We start from the raw sequence: 18,372 nt of genomic DNA on the forward strand, positions 1-18,372 counted from the left end.
CCAAAAGAACACATTTTTCTGAGAAGCGTTCATCACACGTGGCTAACTCATGATCTAGTGAGACTATGCTGTCGTTTTTGCCCTCATCTTTCGAAGCATCAAAAAAAAGGGACATTTCAGGATTTGCTTTTAAGCACTTATAACTCAACTTGGGAGAATTATTCTTGCATTTCGTTTATGTAATTTTTATAAGAAAATTTGTGGACTGTTTTCTAATTAATATATTTAAAGCCAAACAAAGTTAATAAACTTATAAACTTCATTTTTTTTTTACAGTGCAAAACTTGTTCATAATTAAAACTTTAAAATATCTTTCTAGGGCCGCTTGGGTGGCTCAGTCGGTTAAGTCTCTAACTCTTGATTTTGGCTCAGGTCAATCCTAGGATCATGGGATTGAGCCCCGTGTTGGGCTCCACGCTGAGTGTGGAGCTTGCTTAGGATTCTCTCTCTCTCTCTCTCTCTCTCTCTCTCTCTCTGCCCCTTTCCTCCACTCACACATGCTTTCTCTCTCAATTAAAAATAAAAAATCTTTTTATAACAACATTTTCTATTAGTTTATAATTTGTGATAAGTATTCTCAAACTTTAATTGACCAGGAGAAAATACATTTTTATAAAGATAAAAAAATTATGTTTATAAAATACTAATACGTGATTTTAAAATCATTTACCTTATAAAAGTGAGAAAAGATGACAGAAGCCAACAAGCTGTTTGGCTTCTCATTACTTCAGTCCTATCCATCTAGATTGTGAATATTCATTTCATCTTTTCTCGTCTCCCCATTTTGTATGTACTCAGACTTTCTTCTACCTCGTGACACTTCTCTTCTCACGATTTTTTTTCTTATTTACAAGATAAGCAGTCCGTATGGTCACAAAGCATCCTTGCATGTGTGATGGTAATGCTATGGTAGAAGCCCTTGCACAGAGGAGCAGTCAGTGAGGTGGTACAGAGCACTAACTTCTCAGGAATGGACATAATATAAAGAAATTCCCATCAATCTTGACACAAGCAAGTCCATAAATATCACTCTCAATTGTACTTTAAGAAAAATGGGACAGGGGCACTTCACTGGCTTAGTTGATTGTCTGATTCTTGCTTTTGGCTCAGGTCACGATCTCACTGTTCATGGGTTAAAGCCCAGCATCAGGCTTTGTGCTGACAGTGCAGAGCCTGCTTGGGATTCTCTGTCTGTCTGTCTGCCTCTCTCTCTCTCTTTCTCTCTCTCTCTGCTTCTCCCCCTCTGTCTCTCTCAAAACAAATAATAAACTTAAAAAAAAAAAAGAAAAATGGGACAAAACCCTAGAAATTTAAAACTCCCTCTTTAAAATTAGGGAAAATATTTCCCTTCCCTTCTTTTTCTTTGAGCATTTAATTTAGAAAATTTGTCACTGCTTTGGGGAGAGGGGAAAGTGGGTGATGGGCATTGAGGAAGGCACTTGTTGGGATGAGCACTGGGTGTCGTATGTAAGCCAACTTGACAATAAATTATATTAAAAAAAAGAGTGGAAAAAAAAAGAAAATTTGTCATTGCAAAGGGGTTCTTCCTTCTTTGAAATGTATGTAAATTCCTTTGAAAACTAGATAGGTCTGTATGACCTAGGCATATCTTTTTTTGAGGACATGGGAGCCATCTCTTTGAAAGGTAAGCATCAAAAAATATAGAACCTCTATCTTCCAGTTTCTGGGAGGGTAGGGATCTAACTTTGGTGTTCGTGGTTGCAAAACTACCTGTCATAAAGATATGAGAAGTTTAATTTTTGTCTGGATAAAGCCAACTGTCAATTAGTTAACACAGATGGTCACCCCATTTACAGATGACTTTATGATGAACTACGCATGACAAATGGTGCTTTCAAGTCCTCTTACTTGAGGATTAGCTATTATCTATCTTGAGAACATGCATAGAATGGGTTATGTCTGCTTTGCTATATTAAAGGGTGAGATTTCTTTCTGTTTTTGTGAACTCTTAGCAGATTATCTGTGATGTGCATCACATTCTGGGTGTTCATTTAATAAGAAAAGTGTTTTCCTTCTTTATGAACTATGTGGAAAGGATTTCTGGGTTGGGAAAAGATTTTTTTTTTTAAATTACATTAACAACAGTGTAAAAGGAGGGTACCATTCCCACACTAAAGATGTTTTACTTTTTGATTTGTTTAAAAGTAGGACTTCAGACACATTTCAATTTCTTTTATGATCCTTCCATGTAGTCTTGAGGAAAAGGAAATATATCCTGGAATTTTGAACTTAATATGTAGATTGAGAAGGCAGATGAGACATGAGCCCTTGGTGGGCAAACAAAGCAAATAAATAACCCTTTGAAATGAAAAACAATCAATTTCAATTATCTTAGGTTGGAAGCTCAGGGACCCAAATTCTCTCTACCAAGGGCCATCCTCAAATAAGAGGTCACTAGATCTAAAGATAATGACCAAAAAAATAAAATGATGAAAACATATGAAATCAGCACTGACAGTGAAGACATTTCATCTTGTGAACAAGAAAAACATTGTCTTTTGGAAGATAAAATCCAGAGAGCACCTTCCTCCCAGGCAGAGAGCACTTCTGCATTGACCCAACAATGAGAGGTGACCACCATCCTCCTATGCTTCGTGGAGACCAGTGGCGCTTCTGCTGGTGCTCTAACTTTAATACCCCATTATGCAAAGCAAGAAGAGCACAAACATAGTAAGACACAAAGAGCATACAGCATAAAAGGCCATAACACTTGCGTCCTGGTAAGGAGGCTTGGGTTCAACAGAAAATCCTGTCTTCACAAATGAAAGAAAGCAACTATTTCAGGACCGGTTGTAGCTTCTAAAGTACAGTAAAATTGCGGCTAGAAGAAAAGAGTTGCATTTCTTCATTTGTACCTGCTAGCTGTGAGGAAGAGGTGAAATTTCAGCCCCTTCTATCCCATGCTAAGTTTCCCATTCTTTTTCCATTTCTCCCCATCCTAGAGGAGTATTAAGTAACAGATCAAGAGGCACCTGAGCGAAAAGTTGTAAACAACGAAGCATTGTCTTTTTCTTCTGGTCCTTGGGGCTGCGTAAGTAAACTAAGTAGTCAGCCTCTCTTGCTTTCTGTCTCCTCCTCACATGCAGCTAATACGGGCAATGTGAATCCAGGCTGCTCTGTAAATCTAGCCATCTTGGAACATCACTGTTTTTGACTTTCATGCAATTTGTCAAAGGATGGTAAACTGCCTTGTGAGAAGCAGAAAAAAAGCCTGTGTTGTTATTGACAGACTTCATGAGGAAAGTACCATTAATTGAAAAATATTTCATGTGCATGAGTGTGTATGTGTGTGTTTATTGTATAACTAGTTCTGAGGGTAGTATCTACCAAGCTGTTTAGATACTTTCATATGTGATAAGTTTTTCTGAGAAGGGAGAGTTATGGAAAAAGTTTCTTATCACGAATTGGAGTACTTGCTTTTAATAGATGGTTACATAAATTATCAGACATCCCTTTTCTCTTTGACTGCCAGGAATCCCATAACTAAGTTCGATGCTCACTTGTAATACCTTATTATTGCATAAGTTTTCTAAGTATAATTTGCTTGATCCTATCTGCCACACCCCACCCCAATTCCCACCTAATTCTTGATTCTTATTATTAACCTCTTTTTAAAATTGGTTGCATGATTTTGCTTCCTTTGATTTTATCATAAGTTATCTGAAATCAAACAAATAGAATCATAGTCTTTCAAAAAGCCTTAGTTATGGATTCTCTAAGGAATTATACCATCTAGTCTCCCTTTACAGTTACTGTGTTCTTCCCATGTGCAAGAAGGTATTTATTCATGGATATTTATGCATTAAAAACTAACAAAAGACTGCAAACAGGCCATTCCTTCACCTAGCAGAAAACAGCCTGTAGCAGAACTATTTTCATGGGCATTATGCCCGTATTTCTATAAATGTTTTAAATTAAAAGGTTTATAACTTACATTTGTTTAATATTGAAATATGAGGGACATACTATAAATTAGCATAATCTTTTTCTCCCCCCAAAAGTATCTTTTTAGGCGGTTATAGAAACTGTTAACCTATTTAGCTGACTGTATGGATTTTAGCAACATCATCATAGCTCAAGGCTCCTTTAAGATAACTTCTTAAAATAATTGATCATAGACCTTTCTCTTTGAATAATCATAACAATGAGAATCACTAAAATTTGTAGAGCATCTATAACAGTTCCAGTCCTTAAATATGTCATCTTTCAGGAAACTTTTATTCCTCCTTCAAGCAGATAAAGAAGCAAATGAAGAAGAGACGGAGTTCACGTCACTGAAATTGCTGAGCCAGTTTTAGGAGGCAGTCCTGTCTGACACCATTTCCACCAAACATACTCACGTAAAACATCTGCACAGTTTTAAGCCATCCACAAAGTAAGTACTGGGGACCTTTTCTGGTTCAACAGCATTTCATGTTCGCTTGAGAAGTGTGAATTGAAGAGAACTCACCTTCAATTACATATATATATATATATATATATATATATATATAATATATACTTGATCTTAGCCAAAAGGCCGAGAAGCGATATATATATATATATACTCAGCTTTGAGTTTTAGAAGTGGACTTTTTTTTTCTCTTGTGCATATTTGCGACCACACTTTTCCTTGCCAGTAATTTGATTGCCCAAGACTGAATCAGGAGCTAAAAGAGACTGCGATTGCTACATAGACCCAGCGACAACTTAATTTCAAGTTGAAGCTTGTAGGCATGTCAGTGCTGGGGCTTGTGTCCATTTTAAAAGGGCAAAGGCATCAGCACAGGGGGTGAGAGGAACAGTTCCCTGTCCTCCTCACATTCCATTTAAAAACCACAGAGTCCATTCCTAGATGGCTTTCCGCGTGGGCCCACCGGAGTAGGTAGGTGAAATGGAAGCCTTTACCAGTGCAAAGGGAGACGCTGATACTGAAAGTATTAAGCTTCTGAAAATGTATGTGTATTATCCTTGATAGTATAAAAGGAGACAGAAAATAAATAAAATAACCAATAGCTAACTGGTAAACATTCCTCAGCAAACAGAGCAAGTCAGTGAAGTGGAGATATCCAGGATGCTTTTCCTCCATATTGATTTTTTGCTATTTTGCATTGGGTGAAATTAGCCTCTATTGCTTTCATTTCATTTGATTTCATTTCAAGGTCCTAGGGAACATTTTGGGTCACCTGAAGGTCCCTCTTCTCTATGTTGTGCCAGAGTGGCCATGAGGATGGTAACAGAACTCACGTAGGTCAAGTGGTAAACAAATCACCAGAGAAATTTTGCTGCAGAGTCACCTTACTTGGCCCAGACTCTGAAAGTGTTTTGGTCATTGAAAGTCCTATAATATAACCTGCATTCATGTTATCGCCACTAATTGTGGTGATCTTAAAATGGTAATTCTATAGGTCATCCTAAGACAATCTTAAGGGAGCCTTAAAGTTACTTGCAGTGACAATCTGGATGTCCATGGTCATCTCTGTGAGGTGGGAAGGTTGCTAAGAAAGGCATCTGTATAATAACCATAAAGCCATATTTGGGAATGATACCTAGTAATATCCATGCAATGAATGGGATGACACTGTGTTTTATGTGTCTCACTGCCTTGTGCTCCCTGTGACTGGGAGGGCTGCCTCTAGGTGAATGAAAACCTGTACTTGGTCAGCTATGATAAGTAGTATCTTTGTTCTCTGGTTGTAAGTTTTACTCACATCAGAGAGGAAAGGTCTGTCTCCTTTACAAGCAGAAACAAAACCATCATACAATTATTCTCATTTAGCTATTATTTAGCATTAATTGGAACTTGGCATGCTGGGAAACTCACTTCCTGGGGGAGGATTTTATTGTAGAGCACCATAGATACTGTGTAATGTACATAGCACATTCGAAGCAGCAATTTATTAAAAGTCACAATATTTTCCCTAGAGGATGGATTTGCTATTCACCATTAGGACTAAGTCCAATATTTATGGAATGTTCACACATGATTAATTGTGTTTCATTTACAAATAGCCTCTAATGGGAGACATTTTTATTACAAGTGCTATTTTAATGAATTGTCTATCTTTATGAATTCCTGTAGAAGACTGAAATAATTTCTTTTCCTTCCTTTCCCCAACCTTACACCTGAGCCTGCTGGGGCTTCTCATGTCTTTCTTATGTCTTCTATCAGACTCATGTGATCATCCCCTCACTTGTCTAAGGTAGAAATCTTGGCCATATTTGTGACTCACTCATCCTTCCATCCCATTGCCAATTGGTCACCATATTCAAATGGCTCCTTGTTGCCTGTAGAATAAAAGCGGAATCTCCTTAATCTGATAAGCAGGCGTATTAAGATCCTGACAGCCTGAGCCCCATAGCATTCCAGTTATCCATTCTTTGCCTTCACCAAGTAGACTATACTAGTTCTCACCATGAGATGCTCTTCTTTAACTCTGTGTCTATTCCCTGGTCACATTTTCTTTTGCCAGCATGCTCTCTTTCTCTTTGCCTATGAGTGAATGCCTGATTGCTCAGAATTCTGATCAAATGTCACTCAGACTTCCTCCTCCCCTCCCCTTAGGCAGGATCAGTTATTCTCTCATTTGTTTTCTTATAGAACTGTATGTATACTTCATTTATGTTCCTTCTTTGTGTGTACATTTAACTCATGAATACCACAGTAAATATTTTAAGGCTTTAGTATGTTTTTAAACTTTTTTGTGGCTTCCACGTATACTATGTTAATTCAGCACATGATAAATGCTTGGTGAAGGCTGTCTGGCTAAACTGAAAATCCTGTTAAAAGAAGTAACAAGGTTAGGGGCTCCTGGGTGGTTCAGTCGGTTAAGCGTCCGACTTCAGCTCAGGTCATGATCTCGCAGTTTGTGAGTTCGAGTCCCACATTGGGCTCTGTGCTGACAGCTCAGAGCCTGGAGCTTGCTTCGGATTCTGTGTCTCCTTCTCTCTCTGCCCTTCCCCAACTTGTGCTCTGTCTCTCTATGTCTCTCAATAAATAAATAAATGTAAAAAAATATAAAAAAGAAATAACAAGGTTATCCCTCAATGTGTATTCCATGTAAATACTACTTTGCGGTTCATGACAGAGATAAAATGGATGCGGGTGAAGGAGAAAGTCTGATAGCAAATCATTTACATCCCCAACAGGGTAAAGAGATCTGGAGACATAACAGTTTAGGGCATGAAGGTAAATCAGAGGTTACCGAGAACCCGAAAAATAATTTATTTTTATTTAATTTTGCTTTCTCCTTGCCTTGTGGCCTTGCCATTTGCTATGTCATTTGCCTTGAAAAGCAGTGACCACAGTGCCTATGTGTCTTGTATGAATGAATGAACAAATAAACGAAGAATTGAAATTATTCCAGCTTTCTCATTTCATGGATAAGAGACCCAAAGTTACAAAGAACAGGAAAGCAGAAACAACCTCTTTTCAAGCTGCCACCATATGCCCTGCACTAAGATTAGGTGCTTTTGCCTCAACTATTCGTTTTATACTGTCAAGAAAATTCTACAACTATTACGTGAGATAAAGAATCTGAAGCTCAAAATTTGTGCCCCATGATCACAGAGATCGGTTGTAACTCTGGTTTTTATACTGTGTAGTGTAGTCTTTCCTTTGCTACCTGCTGTCATGGTAATCATGGACAGTGTAAGTGATTATTAGTTTTGCTGGGTAGGAATCTCTGCTTTTTATAATCTCTGTGCTTAGATAGGGGCAGGTGAGTAAATATGCGGAGCAGTGATCTAGCGGCAAGATCACTAGAATTGAAGGCTGAAAACCAGTGTTCAGTTCCTAATCTTGTTATCTTAGTTCGGGTGAGTCCTTTATTATTTTGGAAACTTAGTTTTTTCATTTATAATACAAGGCTCATAATACAAACCTTGTGGACTTTTGTGGTGAACAGATAAATAGTGACTCTGAAAATACAGTGTGTCTACATAAAAAGGAGTTATTACTATTATTAAGCTTATGTAAGAATGAGAAAGTGTGTATAAAAGGGTGTTCTTAGACGTGCATTCCACTCTCTTTTGTTCCCTTTGTTACCTCTTTGTAATTTCAGTACAACCCAGCCTTCATTTGAGTAAACAGATGAAAACAGGATAAATAAGCATTTCTCCACCGATGTAATTTTATACAATATATCAGATTAAATGAACTTCTGCTTTTGATTCTTTTGAATTCACAATTCAATGTAATTTAGTAATAGAGAAATAATAGTTAAAAAGACATCTGTTTCTTGTCACAAGCTTCTATTCTCATAAGAAAAAACAGTCCAAGAACAGGGAAAATCAGAAAATCAACATCATTGCACAGTGGTAACTCTTTGATGAGAAAAAATTTAAAAAGCCACTGACAGTTTGTTTTGTTAATTATTGAAAATACGGCTTTTGAAATGTTCTACATTAGAGGCAGTTCTATACATACATTTAAAAATGAATCTGATCACAAAAGAACTTGCATTTTTTCAGTTTTTTGTAAAGGTATCCTCTCTACCTTAAGCAAGGTACAGAAAGTATCACTTCACTTTGGCTGGTGACTTCATTTCGGACCTTTAATACCAATATTGTCTTATGATCATTTATCAAATTTGTTAAGGCCTGTACTTTTCCATTTTTATATAAATTTTTAAATTAAATGAAGTAAATTCACATAGCTAAAATAACATGAGCAATTAAGACATATTTTCAATATCTATTTTATGATTTCTAATGGTCATGCATTAGAGAGCCCTGGGGCATTAGCATGGATAGGACCTTGGCACTCATTTAATTCTGATCTTTTTTATTTCACAGCTTGGGAAATGAGGCTGTGAGTGGCTGAAAGAAGGAGATACGCTAGTTCTCAGAGAACAAAGATGAAAAAAACCAGCTCCAAGCTATCTTTTGAGTACTCTTCTTACTGTACTATATTAGAATATAATCAATTTTGACAAGTAGAACTCAGTTCTCCTTTATCCAAATAATATCAGGTTAAAAAAGGGGGCCTTGCTCAACACTTACATTAGTTCTTTGGATGTGGATACTGATGGAATGAAGACACATATCTGGGAGACGACCAAATAAATTGGATGACAGGAGACCTCAATAGCTTGGAACAATTGGCCAAGTCTAACAAAAGGGGATTTAACAGAGAGATGCAAAATTGGCACTTAACAGTACAAAAACCAATGGCAAAAGTTCATGAAGTGGGACATATGGCTTAGCAACAGAACATTTTTTTTTTTCAAAAGTCACTATTTAAAGAAATTTTTTTAATGTTTTTATTTATGTATGTATTTACTTAAAATTTTTTAATGTTTATTTATTTTTGAGAGAGAGACACAAACACAGAGGGTGAGTGGGGGAGAGCAGAGAGAGAAGGAGACATAGAATCTGAAGCAGGTTCCAGGCTCTGAGTTGTCAGCACTGAGTCTGATGCTGGGCTCAAACCCATAGACTGCGAGATTATGATCTGAGATGAAGTCGGACACATAACCGACTGAGCCACGTAGATTCCCCTGTTTTTACTTATTTTTGACAGAAAGAGAGACAGAGAGTGAGCTGGGGAGAGGTAGAGAGAGAGGGAGACACAGGCCTCAGGCTCTGAGCTGTCAGCACAGAGCCTGAAGCAGGGCTCAAACTTGTGAACCCTGAGATCATGACCCAGGCCAAAGTCAGAAGTTCAACCAACTGAGCCATGCAGGCACCCCCCAAAAGTGGCTATTTTTAAAGAACTAAAAGTTCTGTGAGCTTACTCTTGTCCTCTTATCCAAATGAACTGAATTTTACTTAACATGATAGACGTTTATACAGAACAATAGAGAGGCTAAATACAGTTTAATTTTATCTATTGAGAATTGAGATTATAAATGTGGACACTGATAAACTGGGGCAACTAGAGGGGAAAGACCAGAATGTTAAATTGACTCAGATCCAAGTATATTAGGAAAGGTTAAAGGTATTAGGAAGGTCTGTTTGGAGAAGGGAAGGACTACATTTGTTGTTTTAGAGAAATAGGGGTGAAATGAGCATATACTTTGTGACAAAAGAGGCTGAATGATCAGGCGGAAAGAACTCAAGGTATGGCATCAGACAGCATGAGTCTGAATATTGGTGCCATCATTCTTACAAGTGGTGGGACTTAGGGAAATTCCCCATGAGGAATATCTTGTAGAGGGGTTGTTTTAGTGGAGATGGGAAGGTTAGGTGTACAGATCCCTGCCAATCCTGGGTGACATATCTCTATGTTGATTGTTAGCATTTTGTTGTACTTTATGCCAGGAAGGATTGTCCTTTAAAACATTTGATTCCTTATAAGGTTATGTTGCTTTTTAAAGTTGCAAGAAGTTTCCACTACTATATATCATAAAATTGCTTACTTACCTATAAAGTGCAGAAAGGGGCCTCTTGTTTCCAGGTTTTGGTCTGTATGGTTTGGGTTCTCCTGCCATGTTGATATCTAAAAGCAAAAAATAATATAGCACTGATTAGTAAAAATTAATCCACTTGAGAAAACTAAATGATGAGATTTTTTTTTTCATTTTGCCATTTGCCTATACAAATGTTATATGCCATTCATTTATTCAACAAATATTTGCTGAGCATCTACTTTAGGCCAGGCACTGTTTGAGATATGTCATGTACCAAACAGGTTAGATTTATGCCCTTGTAAAACTAACCTTCTACTGGGGGAAGAAATAGATGGCAAACAACAACAACAACAACAACGAAAACAAAAAGGAAAATTCATAACATATTAGAAAGTGATAAGTACTATGGAAAAAGACAATGTTGAATGAGGTAGAGAAATCAGGAATGCTTAGTAAAATGAAGAAAGAATGAGATATCCTTCTTTTTTTTGAATGTTTATCTATTTTGAGAGCGAGAGGGAGAGAGAGAGAGAGAAGAGAGAATCCCAAGCAGGTTTCATGCTGTCAGCATGGACCCTGACGTGGGGCTCGACCCCATGAACTGAGAGATCACAGCCTGAGCTGAAATCAAGCGTTGGACGCTTAATGGACTGAGCCACCCAGGTGCCCCCCAGACATCCTTCTCAATTGGGTTTTTGCCAGAAATGTCTCAGTTTGCATACACATTTGCATGGATCAGAGCTTTGTTCTTAAGAGGAATTAATTTAAATGATAATATCTTTCACCTATGTAGAAAAGGCGTGTAGAAGAGTGGAACTCCGGAGGATACCAGGCTTACTGAAGGAACAATACAACACACACACTCATAAACTAGAATGTGCAGTTATAGAGTTCCTGGGTAGTCAGAAGAAGAGAGTACAACTTTTGCCTTTGTGAACTAAAATCATGATAAAATCTCTAGGATAAGGCAATAAGATGCTTAAGTACCTGACAGAAGAGTATTTGCATACAACTGCCCAACCTCTGTCTTAAAGAAATGTGTGAAACTGTTAAGGGATTGGAAAGTTGGGTGATAAAGGTTTGGAAAATCACATAAAAACCAAGATTTAATAAAGTTAAAATTTCTAAATCATGATAAAAAGGAAAATCTATATCAAATATATCAAAATAATGTTTGCTTTTTTTGACACTATTTTGATAGAAAAGAAGGAGAATACTTCTCTTTCTTGTACAGTGGACTAGGGAGGACTAGGATTAGGGAGGAATGAGTGACCCAGCAGTGAAAACAACCAAAATTTCTAGATAAAATACAGCTGACCCTTCAACAACACTGGTGTGAACTGCACAGGTCCATTTATATGCAGATTTTTTTCAATAAATATAGTACAGTACTGTAAATGTATTTTCTCTTCCTTATGATTTTCTTAACATTCTCTTTTCTCTAGCTTACTTCCATTGTAAGAATACAGTAACAAGAGTACATGAAACATACAATATATGTATTTATTGTTTATGTTATTGGTAAGGTTTCCAGTCAACAGTAGACTATTAGTGGTTGAGTTCTGGGGGCAGTCAAACATTATGTGTAAATTTTTGACTGTACAGGGGCTCAGTACCCCTACTCCCATGTTGTTCAAGGGTCAACTGTATAATATATCTCTTTTTTAAAAAATACAACATTGAGGGGCGCCTGGTTGGCTCAGTCGGTTAAGCATCTGACTTCGGCTCAGGTCATGATCTCACCATTCGTGAGTTCGAACACCACCTCAGGCTCTGTGCTGACAGCTCAGAGACTGGAGCCTGCTTCAGATTCTGTGTCTCCCTTTCTCTCTGCCCCTCCCCAGCTCATGCTTTGTCTCTGTCTCTCAAAAACGAATAAATGTTAAAAAGACTTTTTTAAAAAGTACAACACTGAGCTAGTAAAAAAGTAAGGAGTTCATAGAAGCCTATGTCTGAGTCAAAGCAGGAAAGGAACTCAGATGGAATTGGAAGACTGGCTCTGGCTTAGTCCTTGAAGACACTTACTGAAACCAGAACTTGAGCTTTAGCTTTTATGTCCTTGTGAATTAGAGGGGACAGGGGACAGTGCCCACATTAAAGGGTATGAACCATATAATTACTGAATTCAATACCCATATGGTATTAAATCTTTCAATACCCATATGGGCTAAAATCTTTAACTAAGAAGAAAAGGAAACTTCATCCTTCTTCCTAATAAGGAATATCCACAAAAAATTCTCTAGTAAATGTCATAGTTAATAGTGAAATATTGGCTACATTTTCTTTAACATCAAGGTATTTGATTACTTAATTAGCTAATTTTTATATTATGTCTACACCCAACATGGGGCTCAAACTTATGACTCTGAGATCTAGAGTCGCATGCTCTTCCAACGGGGTCAGCCAGGTGCCCCTCATGTCAAGAAATTTAGAAGGGTATTCACTAGTACCAATTCTGTATCACATTGTACTGGATTTCATAGTGCATGAAGTAAGACAGGAAAACAGTACCAGAAATGGGAAGGAAGAAATTAAACTGTCATAACTGTTGATAATAACTGGGTCCACATAAAAACTCCAAAATATCCATGGACTATTACAATTAATAAAAGAGTTTAATAAACTTCTTGGGTTCAATGCCAATATACACAATTCAAATTCATATCTCTACACAGCAATACATGTTTTAAAAATATAATTCTAAAAGATGTCATTTACATAGTATAAAAGTAAAGTACCTAGGGATAAATGCATTATAAAATTTTAAAGATGTTTATAAGGAAAATTATATAACTATATTGGAAGATTTTATGGTTACCTCACATAAATAGAGAAATTAGAAAACTTGATATTTAACAAACATTTCAATTCTCCTGAAGTTGATTTATTGATTCCATATAATGTCAATAATATCACCAAACATTCTTTTTATATCTATGTGGAGTTGGTAAGTTAATTCTGAGATTTACATGACAGAGTAAAAAGTCAAAATAACCACTTGGAAAAAAACCCAAAGGTGGCAAACTTGCCTTATCCAGACTTATTTTAAGCTACAGTAATTAAGACTATAGTATTTGTACAAAGATAGAAAATGAAACATTGCAACAGAGTAGAAAACTCCCAAAAAACACGCATATATGAATGTCTGAATTATGACAGAAATAACATAGCTGATCTGGGATTAAAGATAGGCTTCTGAGGCTGTAACAACTGATTACATTACTGCGAGGATAAATATGAACTTGAACCTCTACCTTACACTGTACGGAAAAATAATTAATTACTATCAGATTAAAACCCTAAATGTGACAGGCAAAAATATATAACTTTTTTTATTAAAAATTTTTTAAGTTTTATTTTTCATATTTGAGAGAGAGAGAGAGAGAGAGAGAGAGCATCAGCAGGGGAGGGGCAGAGAGATGGAGACAGAATCTGAAGCAGGTTCCAGGTTCTGAGCTGTTAGCACAGAGCCCAATGTGGGGCTCGAATTCATGAGCAGTGAGATCATGACCTGAGCTGAAGTTGGAAGCCTAACCGACTGAGCCACCCAGGCACCCCCCGTCCAAAATATATAACTTTTAAGAAGAAATACAGTAAAATATCTTTATGAGATCAGAGTATGAAAGGATAATCCTAAACCAGACATAAAAAGCACTAGCCTTAAAATACAAGATTGATAAATTCTACTACATTACAGTAAAATAAAAAGAATTTCTGCTCAGCAAAAGGCACAAAAAGACAATGCAAAGAAAGGCCACAAACTAGATGAAGAAATCCTTGACAAAGTATTTGTTTCTGGAATACATAAAGACTTATTTATATGAGTCAAACCACCAAATAGAAAATTCGGCAAAGCTCTGGATGAATGAGCATTTCCGTTGTACTCAACTTTTAAATACAAGATTTAATTGTGTCTTTAGGCCAACATGGCTTATTTAGAAGCCAAGGCTCAGGTAGTCATGACTCAAGAGCTGTGCCTTGAAGGGACCATGCAAACAAGGCAAATGACACCATAACAGTAAAATCTGTGGTCAATGATAGAGAGACATCCTGAGGTTTTCTTCTCTAATTGTCACACATTGTGTAAGTTTCCCATAGGTAGGACTAGAGGAAAAATGACCGAGATTCAATTTTCTGCCATTCTTATAAAGATAGGGGCTTTGGAGTAAAATACTGAGGTACAGAAAATAAAGTGTTATTTCTTAAATTCCCAAATTTAGAAAGAGTCATACCAAATACTAATATTTAGAAATCCCATATTGTCTTCAAGAAGGGATACGGGTTTAATCATTCTCAACAAATTTTTTTTGAGATCATCCAAAATAACCTAGTTAAATTCCTACTTGTTTTACAGAAGTATCTATAAAGGTACCTCTATATCAAGAAGGTGGATTCTATTATCTGAGTATTAGAATTATATTCTTGTAGAGAGAGTCAGTAAAATTAGGTAAGCACCATTCAAAGGAGGTCTCTTGACGTGTTTATGTTTGGGTACAATATACATCATACTGTGTGGAAGAACTCCCCCAAACCGTTTCCAGGCATAGGGATGAAGCAGAAGGGAGTGAAAGCCTTACCCACGGTTAGGAGATGACTGGAGACAGGAGACCTCCACAAGGAGGGAAGATGGGTATCCGCATTTTGTCTTATGACATTATAAGCCTACGTAAGGACCAACTAAGAACAGACCCCATATTTATTTTGAAGTTTCAATATTTCAAGTTAGCATGAAAAAAATAGGTGGAAAAAATAAAAACTTACTCTAAAATTATTCTTCTAGAATTAAACCTCAGAATCAAACAAACTGAAAAATATCCTGTTGGGCTAATAACTATATATTTTCACAGTAAACTACTTAAAAACTTATTAAATGTTCTAAAAAATTTAATCAGTTTTCCTTGCTTCTTTATATTGAAGCTAAATAAGTGATGTCAACATACCATGACAGAAACAACTATAAAGTTAGAGAACTGGAAAAAGTCAATGAGATGAACCTATTCTGGTTTGAGGTAAATGAGATGGGGCAAATGGAGACAGGTACTGCTCCAAAGGGTCTTTCTCAGAAATGATATTCAAAACATGTTAATGCATTTCTTTGACCGATTTTTGTTAGTGTGCGAGAAAAGATGATGGTAACAGCATTCTATTAGTTCATGCTTTATGACTCTTGGGAAGATACCTCTACGTCAACACCCAAACACTGCGATCCCCATTTTATGCTATGACATTGCTCCAATGGTACAGACTACTGAGTGCCTCCCTTTGACTTTGGACTTTTACCCTGCACGGTGTTATTTACCCAACAGGTGTTCAGTGGGTCTGTCTACTGGTTGATTAAATTCATACAGACCAGAAGGTATATCCTTGCACAGGTTGTAGTGTGTCTAGCCAAACACACTGTCAGCACATTTCCTAAAGTGATATTTATTTGAACTATGTTTTGGAAGATGTTAACAGGTATATTGCCAAGCAAATAAATCATGGTAACATAAGTTTTGTAAAAATGCTATAATTTATCTCTCTCTTGGATATTTTTAATGCATATGAAAGGATAAGATTCTGGAAAAAAAAGAAACATTCAGTTATGTTTAACTCAAATGTGTGTGTGTTTGTGTGTGTGTGTGTGTGTGTGTATAAACACAGAGTCTATTTTGGATGACACACGTGTAAACATTCAGCAAAACGGTGTCCTCCCAGAACACAGGTTTATGAAATACACTGAAATATTTAGAAAACATTTTACATTTATTTTTTGGCCACGTTTCAATTTGGAATATCCTCAGGTGAAAATTTATTTTAATCTTTTCAACTGCGTATTATTTACACTACTACAATAAATAGGCACTTGCTACTTACCTCTACCACTAGTGATCCCTGTTGGCATCTGCCATTTCTAGAGGAATTTAACATTGACATTAAAGTGATGCCTAACTTATATTCCTGGGGCACCTGGGTGAGTGTCTGACTTTGGCTCAGGTCATGATCTCACAGTTCATGAGTTTGAGCCCCATGTTGGGCTCTGTGCTGACAGCTCAGAGCCTAGAGCCTGCTTTTGATTCTGTGTCTCCCTCTCTCTCTGGTCCTCCCCCACTCATGCTCTGTCTCTCTCTCAAAAAAAACCATTAAAAAATGAAAGTGATGTATAACTCATAGTATAATAAAGGTATATACATCATCAATATCATTTTTTAGATGGAAAAAAATAAAAGAAATATTTGTTCTAAAAGAATTACCTATAATTATATAAGTAATATAATCTTGAGATTTTTTTGTTTTGTTTCCTTTCCCAGTTTAAATAAAAGTTTAAATAATTCAGCCATGGCATATAGACTGCTCGGAAAACTCATTCAGAGCCTTTTATTGTTCACATTTAAAAGATTTAGGGATTCATTACTATTCCATTGAATAAAAATTCAGGAGATAAAGAAAATAGTCTGTTATGTTTGACAAGTGAATGCATGAAACCATACATTACCCTAGTATAAGCACCCTATCATTTACGAGTGTTTTTGCATTTATTAGTTTAGATCCTCAAAAAAATCCTGTGAAATAAGCAGAGCAGGAGTCATTATTCCCACATCATGTACATAGATGTTTGAGGTACCGAGAAATTAAATGGCATTCGTAATAATATCGTTAGCCCAGTTCACTACAACTGTCTCTCTTATTGAGCATGGCCCATGTGCCAGGCACCGACTGATACCTTGCCCCTGTCCTGAGAGAGATGACTGTCTGAGAGCGGCAGCCTTGAACCGGAGCTGCACCAGACCCACAGTCTAGCACTTTCCCACTATCACATTGCTCTTAACCGGATTTTGGATGTCACATTTTCTATGCCACTTAATGCTGGTTTGGCTGTGGAAAGTAGCATATAAAGTAATATTCTCTGAGTCCCCAGGAGCTTTGGCATCATGGTGCAGGATGTATGATTAAAAGAATGCTGTAGGGAGCAATGGGGGAACCATGATCCACCCAATTGATTGCTTGAGATTTCTTGGCCAGGTAAGTTCACAACCCTGTGGTTTGATGGAACTGCCTGGAAGTGTTTTTACTCTAAGGAAAACAAAAAGGCACCAGACTTGCAAATGCAAGTACAGCCTACCTTGTGCTCTAAAACATGGACATTTGAAGCATTTTAAGCTGAAAGCTGAAAGGGGAGCCAACAGGGTCAAAAGTACCTGGGTTTCTAATCTTGGTTGTTTTTTTTTCCCCTTCACGGAATCAAAGCTAGTTTTAACACTTGAAAACTGTCCTTAATAGTATGTTAAAATATACACTGTTAAGGGAATGAAACTGTAGTCTAATTTTACTGGGTAGTCACTGAATTGTGACCATTTTAATGAGCCTTTGGACCTGGTTTCATAAATCAGTTCTGACGCAGCACTATGGCACGCTGGCCTCTGGTTATTAGAATACTAATGCACAGATTGCTGGTTGGCCAGATTCCCATTTGTTACCAGAAAATACTCTATGCTCCCAGACTCTGCCTGCAAGGACAAATACAAGTGGAAACTTGGACTTAGTACTAATTGCTTGGTAAATCTGATCACCGTATGTGACTTAGGCAGATTCAAACTGTGTTTTCCTCAATGGAAACTGAAGCGAAAGAAGTGGGCATGGATAGTTGATGCCTTTTTTTACTTACTGTCTATTGTGTTCAATGGTTATATCAAGAAGAAAATGAAAATGCCACAAATCATTCATTTTCATTGATCAAATAGTCATCGAACCTGCAGGATGCGCCAAATATGGGGTACATGTGTATGAACGCCGTGTTCTCTAGGATATCACAGAGAGAGATAAGCCAGCAGCTAACTACAGCAAATACGATAAACACCACAATAAAGAAGAATACTGTGTGCTTTGGGAACATGGTGCCCCACCTTCTATGGCTGAGAGTGCTCTTAAGTATCCATTCTTGGTGCATAAGGTGGTTTCCTTCAAAGACACCGGTTATAATGTTAGCTGTTTCACTGACCCACATCAATCAGCAAACTCTTATGAAAGCCTCAGTTCTATC

General features: G+C 37.0%; 1 protein-coding gene across 1 annotated transcript in view; it reads right to left on the reverse strand.

The window, feature by feature from the left end:
* The window catches only part of RALYL (RALY RNA binding protein like), a 148,357-nt gene extending 137,921 nt beyond the window's left edge, over nucleotides 1-10,436 (reverse strand). The window contains exon 1 of the mRNA XM_049633218.1: nucleotides 10,366-10,436. Coding sequence (XP_049489175.1) covers nucleotides 10,366-10,433 — 68 coding nt within the window. The 5' untranslated portion in view covers nucleotides 10,434-10,436. The remainder of the gene's footprint in view (nucleotides 1-10,365) is intronic.
* Between the last annotated feature and the right edge of the window lie 7,936 nt (nucleotides 10,437-18,372).

Source organism: Panthera uncia, chromosome F2, assembly GCF_023721935.1.
Source record: "Panthera uncia isolate 11264 chromosome F2, Puncia_PCG_1.0, whole genome shotgun sequence".
Classification (NCBI taxonomy): Eukaryota; Metazoa; Chordata; class Mammalia; order Carnivora; family Felidae; genus Panthera; species Panthera uncia.